Genomic DNA, 12,246 nt, shown 5'->3' on the forward strand with positions numbered 1-12,246 from the left:
CAAATGGGGTCACAGTACGATTATTCGTCCTAAAACATAACATAGAAAAATATAGATTCCTGTGGAAATTTTATTTTTTCTAAGGTAACATCCCCTTGATGTCCCAATTAAATAAATGAAATCCAGAAACAACAACAAATCATACGTTCAATACAATACAAACAGTAAATGTACGGAATCTATAAATGTTTATTGGATGTAAGGATTTCTAATTAGTAGTTTGATCTTATAAAATATTGAAACGCTACTAAAACTGGAAATATCACAATCCCCCCATTCCCCATATAACTTGATATGTTTCTTCCTTATCATATGAATGATTAATAATAAGTTTGGAACTGCCGTCTGATTTCTAGTTACTTATTATTATGTATCATACAATGAACACTTATCTGCCATCACGATTCCGATCTTATCATACTGACTTGTAAACATGGCAGCCGTACAATTTAAAGGTAAATATTTACATACAATCGATGTGTTACAATAGTTAGTACACAACATTTCAATTCGTAAATGCAATATAACATATGCCATTAGGTTATCTTAATTTTGTAATAGTGTATGTCTTCACTATTACCTGAACGACATGGTTTACTGTTTTCAGATGACTAGCCTAGAACCTGGCGATTTAAGATTGTGAAAACAAGTTTCTAGCGAGTTTAGATACAAACACATTGTAAGGTCAAATAGTCGTGAAAAATGCTGGTTAGTTTGTGTTTTACCTAATGTGCAAAACTCTATTTCAGTTTATATTTTGATTACATTGATAGCCGTCACAAATGCTGGTCTGTGTTTTGATAAGGATATTGCCTTGTGTAATCTGATGGCAAACGCTGACCCAAATATGTGCAACGATCCATGTATGGCAAAGTTATGTACCAGATTCTGTGGACAATGTCGTATGTAGTTTTGATATTTTAGTTGTATTTAAATTGGGGTATATTATTTGCAATTCACAAATATTATAATTCAATGGTCGATGGTTACATCTAAATGCTGTAAATCGCATTTGAAAAAGAACAGGCGTCTATAGGGCAGTATACATGAACATGAACACAAGTATCTAGCAGCATTAGTCTCTTGGTAGAATGTTTGTATCCATTGCAGGAGGTTGTGGTCATCTTTTTCTCCTCATCTGCTTAAAAAAGACACAGATACAGATAAACAAAACGTTAATTGGTATGCATATGTCATGTTCTAAGAACAAATAGTTTTCCTATATGCTTTTTTAGCGAGGAATGATGTTCAAATTGTCATTCCCTTTTAATCTTGAAGACCGGATTACTACTAGTTTTCTTCAACTGTAGTAAATTTAAATCGTACAGTACCATTACTTATCTTACATACTAAAAGGAATACGTACATTGAGATAGCAAATTGCTTAAATTTTGAATTTGCCGCCTCTATATTTTCAGCATTGATTTGTCACAGTTGTCATGAGGTCGCCGATGCAACGAGCTGTAGACCAATAATACAATGTAACTCAAGTGATGAGGTAAACATTAAATCAGACATGATACCAAACTATTATCTTTGTCAAACATGTATACTTATTAGTATTCAATATGACTAACTAAATTAATTAATCTATTGTACGATGATGAACGCATGAAAAAATATTTTTATGAATGGATATTATAATATGTTACCATTTTTATGCCCTATGTATTGAAAATGATAGTGCGGATGTGGCATCCGTGTACTGGGGACACATTCTTGTTTTACATTAACTTATATTGATTTTCTAATTTAAAATAAAATTTGATTTGACTACATTTTTTCTGCTCTACTTTGTTTCATTGCAGTATTGTTTTACAGTCCAAACATTCAACGATCATTTTGAAGAAACGTTCAAACTTGGATGTGCATCAAAGCATGTAAGTATGATTTTCTTTTGAAATGTCAAAATGCGAGTAAACAAAATACAGAAACAATACATCAGAGGCCAGCATATGTTCCTTTCAGAATAGAAATGTCTTGATACCTATATCGGATGCCTATCACTCTGAATGTAAATGGGTCTCAACGTACATGTGTATTTCATATATTTAAATATCAATTTGTTATTTAATTCAGTACATCTGCACAAATGTAGTTGTAATATTGCAAATTTTAAGAGGATTACAATGACAATATTGAATAAAACTTTTTGATTTTATTTTATAAAATTTATGTTGACTAATTTCTCCAGACTAAGACTTCGGGCTTTTAAAATTTAACAGGTGTTTGCTTTCTTTAATCTTAAGTTTATCCTTATATTTAACAGTCATTGTGGAACTGTTGTGGGTGCGTGGTTTTCTTATCGCTGCCTTTCGTAAATAACGTAAAGGAAAGGATCTTACAAATGTAAAACAAAATACCCTGAAATTGGTATTGTCTGTATCTTAACCATGCAACCTGTTAAAACAATATGATTATAGAATGATTAGTTCAAAATCACAATACCGTGCCGGGGTTATCAGAAATGATCATTCAAAAATATTTTGACAACCCGAATATACATGTATTAATTATCGGTCACATCCCCAAGCATCGTCAAATTAATCAAATAAAAGGCTATAGCCCAGTAGAAGACTACCAATATTTCGGGATTTACATAGTAAGGCTACAGACAAGGGACAGTCGAGTAGAACTGATACTTCAATGTGTACATGATAAGGTTGGAGGGATAGAAAAATTGTAGCCTACCTATTCTTCGCGATTTACATGATTAGGCTTCTGGCAAACGATGATTAAGTGGTACCAAATCTTCCGAGATTTACATAATTACGCTACAAGCAAAGGACAATCGTGTCATACCGGTACTTCGAAATTAACATTATAAGGTTAAAACAAAAGGAAAATAAAGTTGTACAGATTTGTCGATATGTACATTATTAGGCCTCAGGTAGACGCAAATCGAGTCGCTCCGGTACCTTAATATTTACACCGGCGGAGGACACCATACTTAGTTTTCTTACTAAGTCTATCGACTTCATCTATAAAAATAAACACGGAGTGAAGTTTAGTATATGATGCTTGTTTTATTTATAGACATGTTTACAATACTCCTCTATTTCTCACACCAAGAGAGTAAGTATCGATGCAGGATGCTGTAACACTGACCAATGTAACAATAAACCCCCATCGTTACTTAATATTGGAAATGATACGAAGTCACCAGACGGAGGTAAATATATTCTAATAATCTGTATCTAACTACAAAATAAGTCGCAAAAAGCTGGAATTTATGTCAAAATGACCTTTCATACTACCAGCACACATAGGTATTACATGCACAGCATATACCATCTGAAAGTGCAAAGGAACAGCGCCTGTATTGCTGTTTTTCATCTTAAAGTCACAAGAAGGCAAACTGAGCAAAAACTCGGACCTTTTGTAAACTGACGATTACGCTTCCACTAATAATTGAGATAAACAAAGCCGTGGAGTAATATCAATAAAAAAAAATCTAGTAGAATAAAAAGTAAAATCACGAAAATACTGAACTTAAATTGAAAACGGAAAGTCTCTAATCAAATGGCAAAATCAAATGATAAAACACATCAAACGAATAGACATATTCCTGACTTGGTACAGGCATTTTCAACTGTAGAAAATGGTGGATTCAACCTGGTTTTATAACGCTAAACCTCTTAATTGTATGACAGTCGCATCAGATTCCATTATATTTACAACGATGCGTGAACAAAACAGACATACTAGGTAAAATGGTCAAAATAGGGGTAGAGCAGTCATCCCCGTGTCACAATCTCAATCAGAATAAAAACAAACAAATATTAAACAAAGAATCACAAAAAAGCATATTAAACGACCACGTACATTGCTTATATATTTTTGTATTTAAATCAACCCATAAAGGATTGAAATATTTGAAATCCTGTGACTTAATAGCTATGTTCACATCAACTCTGGTGTAGAGTCGCGTGTTGTCGTTCAAAGTATTTTCAAAATTATAGTAGAACAATAAATATAGAATGTTTACTCATGTTTTTCTGTTTAAAGAAAATAACAAAAGTAACGAACTCCAGGGAAAAATTCCAACGAAACATGCTTTATTCAAAATTACTAACATCAAACGAATGAAAAACAACTCACATCTTTGACTTTAAATGTCCCTTTGATATATATCACCTCTCTTGGTACAGTGATTTCCTTTTTTTTAAATGATGGACCAAACCTAGTTTCATAGCTAACTAAACATCACACTTGTATGACAGTCGCAAAGAATTCTGATATATATTGAGATCAAAGTGTTTTTTTTAGAGAATAAAGTATCTATCTAACTTTTCATATTGATCATTTTGTTGTCAATTTGATAAGTCAGTAACAAACAGTATATATGAATATACTTAGGCTTGATATAATGTAAATACAATTACTCAGTTACAAAAAAAATGTTATTTTTCCAAAAAAAACAATTCTTTTAAATATCAACTTCCTAGAACGGTGGTTTGAAAAATGCAGCGTCATTTGTAACAAAGTAAATGTAAGCTCACTATGCCTCACGTCGTTTATATATATAATCTTAAAACACCTAAAACAAGAAGACTTCAGTTGTTGTAAAAGCCTTCTCTTTCATTTTTGTATATTTTTTTCTGTGCGTGTTACATTGCAGTGTTGTGTCGTTGTTCTCCTCTTATATTTAATGCGTTTCTCTCAGTTTTAGTTTGTTACCCCGATTTTTTTTTCCATGGATTTATGAGTTTGAACAGCGGTATACTACTGTTGCCTTTATTTTAATGAAATTGTTTTAGTTATTTCATTCGAACTGTCGTCACAGGTGAATTAAAGAATAGGACACTATGTGAGAATCTTGCTGATGATGTCTGTGCCAGAATAGCTACAGTTATACCAAATATGTGTTCTGACAGCTGTATAGCTAATAACATATGTCCACATGCATGCGGAAAGTGTTGTAAGTATGGAAATGTTGGCATACATCTAACATTGTTAAAAAAAATAGGACTGCTTTCCAGGGCTTTTTATTAATTAATAAAAACGAATTAATTTAAATAATTTGTGCTAAAAATGTATTGCTTGAATTACATTTATTTAGGAAAGCAAATGTTCTGTCAGTCGGTTAAACGATTTAGGTTCAACAGTTGTATTTAATTTCCGAAACCTTAGCTGGATTGCTAATTTTCTAACGTTCTCGGTTTTATGAATCTGTATATTTTTATAAAGTCAAATTTTTATATGAATCCTTCCCAACCAAAACAATAAACAAGACTAAAATATAATTTAGGAAATTTTGGAGAACTTGACGTATTTACTTGAAGTAAGTTCGTCAAATGTTCACATAAACACTTGTTGCTTGTTTCTACATCCTATTTATGAATGTGAATATATAATTATTTATATAATTGACAAAAAAATTGGTTTACACTAAAGGTTCTCAAAGGTAGAAAAATTGTATATTGATCAGCATGCTGGTTCACGTATTTGGTCAACATTTCATTGAAAGTACATCAGTTGCACTGTTTAAAGATCCAAAAACAGTTATACATATTGTCAAAATCTACCGTTCGATCTCAATGAACATGCATATTACAAAAATATAAACGTACGATGTCGAAAAGTATTTGTATACTGCAAGTTTCACTAAAAACTGGAAGACACAATTTATATATGTTTTCTGCAAATGAGAATTATTCTATGAAAACACAAACAATAATTTACCTATCAAACTGTGCAAAATATTTCTATAGTACATAAAAAGGTTGTGTTAGGTACAATAACGCATAAGTCGAATAAAAAAATACAAAAAACAATTAGGTCAGCACAATAATTCACAGAAAACTACAGATTAAGCAACAAAAACCTCATCAAACATTTGGAGTGATCGTAATTGCTCCGGTAAGCAAATGTTGTTCAACATGTTTTACCAGTCGTGTCTTTGTCGAATGATTACAAATGAAATATCGATACGAGTTAGTTACACTTTAATGGAGAAGGAACTGTCTGTCTTCCCTTTACTTATCCTATAAATTATTATTGTTCAGCTTCGCACACTCTTACCTAGATTGTTTGATGTTTTTTTGGTTTCTTTCATTCGATAATGGTATTGTGTCTCACTATTAAATACATCTTATGTTTTCAAATGCCTTTTCATATCTTTTCAACCAACAATAACTGCTTTATTTTCCTTACAAGACAACTGCCTGTCATGTGACGAGATCGAATCTCCAGACAAATGTAATACTACAACGGAATGTAATGATGGCAAGGTAAGTCATACAACTCTCTCAAATTTATATGTTTGTTTTATAGTGATTAAGATTATAACACAATGTTTACTGTTGTACCCCAATTTTGACATTTATACCTATTGTGTCTTTTTGTTTTGGCCACAAATCTTTGTCAATATAACGAAATAGCTCAAACAGTGGTGCTCAAAAGTGGCGTTAAAAAAACAAAACAAAATTAAATAAATACAAGTTACAGGTTTCGCTAGCTATAAAACCAGGTTTAATCCACCCAAATTCTTGTACCAACCAACAAATAAAAAAGTTGTTATCCATTCGCGTGATGTGTTTTTGCTATTTTTAAAATTAGGGACTTTCCTTTTTGAATTTCCTGCGAAGTTCGGTATTTTTTCGATTTTACTTTGTATTACTGGTATTATACATCAGGAGATAAGTTCGTATGTCGCAAATTATCAATGTCATATGCATAGTTGTTTTTTTCTAATAATATAAGTATGTTATTCCACGTGTACTGCCTTCTAGATGGTCAATGTCGCGTATGGTCTTCTTCCGACTGTTTCATCTGAACATGATAGGACTTGGTTAATCTAAATAACATTTATATTTGTTAATTTCTTACATATAAAAATATAAAAGAATTCTTATAAATAACACGATGAAGGCTGATTCAAGACAATGTGGTATGACTGCCAGTGAGACAACTCTCCATCCAAGGCACAATGCATACAGGTAAACCTTTAAAGGTCATCCAAGGAACAATGTATAAAAGTTATCCTTTAAAGGTCCTTTATACGTACTGCAAGACGGAGACGTTGCATATACTGAACAGCAAGCTATAATCGCTCCTAAATTCAAGCAGGAAAATCAACGGTCTCATTTAAATAAAAATAGAAACGAGAAACACTTATAAACCACATTAACAAGCGTAAACCACTGAACATCAGATTCCTGACGTGTACAACAAAATGCTGCGAGTTTACACAGGCGCCAACCTTCACTCTAACCTTGAACTATAGTGTAACTTTGCAACATAGAAGGACTCACTATAAAATATCAATTGAAATGGCGTAATTCAATCAAATGGCATATTAACACACACAAGTAAACATACACTGAACGAATTAGTTGTATCTATAATAACAGAACGTATTGTATATATAAAACTAAATAAGAATGCATATTATGGTGCATGTTGGTGACGTTGTTCTTGCGTCCCATTAACCGGATGTATACTTTAGTCTCATTTACTCCTAGCGGTGTTTCAGTATTTCAATAATTGTTTCTGATAATCTTAATCCAAACGGAATCATGCAATATGTTGCAACATATATCTTCCTTCTAGGAATGCTTTCTAATGGAGGTACTGACACATGATTTCAAACCAGCAGTTAGATTAGGATGCATGGAAAAAACGGTATGGTTAGATTAAAACTTTTTGTATTTAAATGCTTAATTCCAATTCATTTGTTTTTGATTGAAAGTTTTCTCATTTACACAATTATATCAAATCTTCTAGCGTTATAAGCACGTACAATTATTGCTAGCTTTTCACCTGTATCGATATCTTGCTTTTCATAGTGAGTACAATATAGAAATATGTTTTTCGGGTAACTGTGATCGTGACGGTTAAAATGTTGACCCTAAATTCAACATGCTATTTCCTGTTACTTTAAAGTTCATATTTATGCGTTTAAATCTAATCAAGTAAGGGTAAATCAGGGAACAATTATAAAAAAAAAAATCATCAACAAAACGGTTAAATATCTAAAATATTATATTCATATCAATAACATTAACCTTAAGATAGCCCAATTGACCTTCAAAATCATATTTTTTTTTCATTCTTTTCAATATTTTCAAACTGTTAAATTTCGATTTCAATCAAAAAACGTTGCTATAGTTAAATCAATGTTTTTAAAGTTATACCTTTTATAAGTAACAATGACTTTGACTGTTCGACCCTTAAATTTAAGTTACATCAATAAGTATCTTTCCCTTCTATTAAACATGTTCATCTTTCATATGTATAATATTCATTTAAATCAATCATCAATGATAGATTATCCGAGTTATTATCAAGAAAACACCGTTTTCGTACACACGGAAAAACTCCTATTAACCTGACCAACGGCTATACAATTGAATGACAGGTTCTGTGAACTCATTCATTTTCTTGGGTAACAATTTTCGTTGATTGGGGAAAACTTGCATATTCGTGAATACTTAATTTCGGGGTTTTGACAAATTCTGTATACATTCCTTTAGACAATGTGAAGTTCGTTGAATATTTTTAAATTTGTGGTTCTTCTGTACCCACGAAATCCACGAAAATTAGTATTTAACGAATATAAATGAATCCACAGTACATAAATACATATTCTGAAATAGCTCCAGCAAATAGTTTAAATATTGGTTTATTTTATTTTATAGACTTGTCAGAAATTCCATAACTCAGTGACCGATGTGTTCGGAAAGCGCCAGTCCTTCACACTTCAGGGAAGATGTTGTATTGGAGAAAAATGCAATTCAAACATAACATCAGCAATTAACCTAACACCTACTCTAACATCAAGACAGGACAGCTCATTTCATTAGACACAGTACGATGAACTCAAATCTTTCAACGAATATTAAGTTCAAAGCGTGATCATAACGACTTTCAAATCCTTATAGCATATGAGAGACTTTATTGACATCGAATATTTGTTCTTTTAAATAAAGAAGAAAATATGTTTGCTATACAATTCTATAGCATATTTGCCAGTGAACAGTTTATTTTTACTGTTTTGTTTATGTGTTGGTAATATCCAGGTGGTTTGGTACTCCTACAACCCGTCATTGTGTTTTTGTGCTATGGCAAATTTATTTTATGCTTATATTTCGCATTTGTCTATGTGCTTTGTTAACATAATTATTTGTTTGTTTTTATGTCGATTAAGATTATAACACAATGTTGACTGTTGGTTCCCTTTTTTGACATTTTTATCTAATATGTCTGTTTAATATTTTGTTCAAACTTTGTTGTCATTGATATAAAGGAATTTTATACAACTAGTGACAAGTTTATTTAGCTATAAAATCAAGTTTAATCCACCATTTTCTACAAAAGAAAATGTCTGTACCAAGTAAGGAATATGGTAGTTGTTATCCATTCGTTTAGTGTGTTTGGGCTCTTAATGGCGAGGCTCATAAAAGCCTGTGTTGCTCATCTTAGTCTATATGCATTCTCAACAAAGGAAAAGCCCTAACATTTTAGACGAGGATAGAATTCATGACCAAATTATCTGTTGTGTTGATCTTGTATTGCTAATCATTTAGTTTCATTAGTTTCTCTCTATCTGTATTACTACAATAAATGCAAAATCACTTTTACAGCTCCTTTGATATCACTCAAACTAAATGCAACTCAACATTGATTTGTTACCAATTCTTTTAAGCATTTTTTTATAGTTTGTTAGAAAACTTTAAGTGCAACTGATTAAATGTGTGATTTTGGATGTGATGTTTTCACAAAGTTTTCATAGTCTTCATACATGCTTGTTCTGGAAAACAGCCAAACCCCGGTAATACTATAAACGAAGGAATCAGTGCATTACCATTCGATTGATTGATTGTTGGTTGCTTTACGCCGCATTAGCACAACAAGGCTATATGATATCGCGGCAATATTACCATTCGATATGTCCTTATAAGTTGTGCTGATTTAAAATGAAAATATTTGGATAAACTCGATCCCCATCATTAAATGAAAAGCAAACTACCCGTGAGATTTATCGAAGTGAATAATAAACTAGAGGCTCTATCCACCTTTAGATCCTTCAAGTGCATGAGAGATAGTCCATACATACTGACTCGAGAAGTTGTGTTGTCTCGATATTGATGAGTGGCGCTCTGTGACTTAATTGCAGGTTGCTTTCGGCGAAGACATCTTTCGAAGTTCGATATCCAATTGTCAACATCTCGGTTCATGTCATACCAAACAAAACGGTCTCTAACCAATGACACTGTTTTGTCTCAGCCTTGGTGTTCCATCTCATCATGTAATGCTGTTACAAACAATGTAGTACTTTAGCAATGCAGATTTCAGGTAAAACAAGTTGTTTATGTTGTTCCCCATTGTCGTGGATAATACGGTAGAGTATGCCATCGATCATTTGCAACCTGTCATAGTTGTTCAAGAACCAAGTATTCCATGATGAATGTTCTGTCTGTTCTTTCCGTGTCTTGCGATGTTTATCAACCCAGTATATCCAATCTTTAAGGTAAGTATCTTGCTTCTTGATGTTGACTAGGTGTTGTGATGGTAAGTATGGATCATCAGTGGCTTTAGGTGTTGTCATCAATAACGTCTAAACATAGGGTTGTGCATGCTGTAACTGACAAATGGGTTTCAAAGAATCTGTACTAATCTGTACTAATGTTGGAGGTGTTGATACGACCAAGTAGTTCTGGAAGTCTGGAAAGTGCATCTGCATCAGCGTTGTTGGCACCAGGTCGACATGGTCGATAGACGATGTTTACGTTGAATGATGACAAACTTGCTATCCAACGATGTCCAGTGGCATCATCTAGCTTCGCTGTTGTTAAGGCGTAAGTAAGTGGGTTGTTGTCTGTAGCCAATGCAAATGTGTTACCATAAAGGTAGTCATGGAACTTCTCTGTTACTGACCATTTCAGACCAAGGAATACCAACTTATGGACTGGAAATGACCTCTCATTATTGCTTAGTCCTCTGGTGGCATAGGCTATGGCTCTTTTCTTTCCTTCTTGCTGTTGGCACAGTAATGGTTGGCCGTTATAGAATATTCGTTTTACAGATGATAGCGGATATATGTTCCAAATTTCGAAACTAAAATTGGGTCCCCTTTTCACGAATGTGACCTACCGAATTAGACTTTTTACTGAGTTCGTCGTCCAATAGTAACATATGTGGAGCAGGATGAACTGCTTACTGTTTTAATATAATTATACCCAATAATCTTGAAAACTTGTAATAAAAACATAATCAACCTAGTTGTTTTATACTCATCTGAAGAATTTTTTTTTTTTTTTTAATGTACACCTTTTACATTATAATAAAAATCATAAACCTTTATTAATTACATTAATATAAATCTTTATTTTTATTCCTTATAAATATATTTTTATTGGGGCCGGATCGTTTTTACATATGGACCGGATCGACGTGGGGCCGGATCGACGTGGGACGGATCGACTTGGGCCGGATCGACGTTGGGTCGGATCGACCCGAAAGCACCTTCTCGGAGCACATCATATAACCCCCAGTATTTAGGGGGTGGGATTGTGTTACTTAGTGTTTAGTTTCCTATGTTGTGTACTATTGTTTTTATGCTGACCCCATGCAGATAAAAAGAAATACCGGTCCTTGAATTTACATATAATATCAAATCTTGGAATTAGAGGGGTTACACTAATGTCCTGACAATGTCCTGACAATGTCCTGACAGAAATGTAAATGCTTAATACTTTTTTATTATTGGAAGGATTTACTTGAAATTTGGAATCAAGCAAGATGAGAACTTATATTTAATAAATAAAATTAAAAAAAAATTAAAAAATATTTTTAAGAGTTAGAAAACTTGACCTGACCAACTTGACTTTGAAACTACTAATGTCCTGACCGATATGAAACGGCTAAAAAATGTTTTATAATTGACAGGATAGACTTCAAATTCGATACCAAGGAAGATTAATACATTTGATACACAAATATAAGAAAAAATAAGAAAAAAATTATTTTCAAGAGTTAGAAAACTTGACCTGACCAACTACGTACTCCCGTGACTAATGTCCTGACCGATGTAAAATGCTAATAACTTTTTTGTTATTTGAAGGTTCGACTTCAAATTTAATGTCAAGGTAGATTATAATACTTAATTTATTGATGCAAGAAAAAGATTAAAAAAGATAATTTAAAGAGTTAAAAAAGTTGACTTGACCAACGTTGACTCTGCTCTGACTAATGTCCTGACCGATGCAGAAAACTTTTTATTATTAAAAAAATGACTCAAGT

The 12,246-nt window shown here is 32.5% G+C and overlaps 1 protein-coding gene across 1 annotated transcript; it reads left to right on the forward strand.

Annotated features, from left to right (window-relative positions):
* Positions 1-336: 336 nt before the first annotated feature.
* On the forward strand, positions 337-8,944 carry LOC143048633 (uncharacterized). The gene is made up of 9 exons (XM_076222420.1): positions 337-455; positions 750-902; positions 1,419-1,498; positions 1,809-1,880; positions 3,037-3,172; positions 4,787-4,921; positions 6,160-6,233; positions 7,555-7,626; positions 8,643-8,944. The coding sequence occupies exons 1-9, from the start codon at positions 434-436 to the stop codon at positions 8,805-8,807; spliced, it is 909 nt and encodes a 302-aa protein (XP_076078535.1). The 5' UTR covers positions 337-433; the 3' UTR covers positions 8,808-8,944.
* The last annotated feature ends 3,302 nt before the right edge of the window (positions 8,945-12,246 follow it).

The sequence above is a fragment of the Mytilus galloprovincialis genome, chromosome 10 (genome assembly GCF_965363235.1).
Source record: "Mytilus galloprovincialis chromosome 10, xbMytGall1.hap1.1, whole genome shotgun sequence".
NCBI lineage: Eukaryota > Metazoa > Mollusca > Bivalvia > Mytilida > Mytilidae > Mytilus > Mytilus galloprovincialis.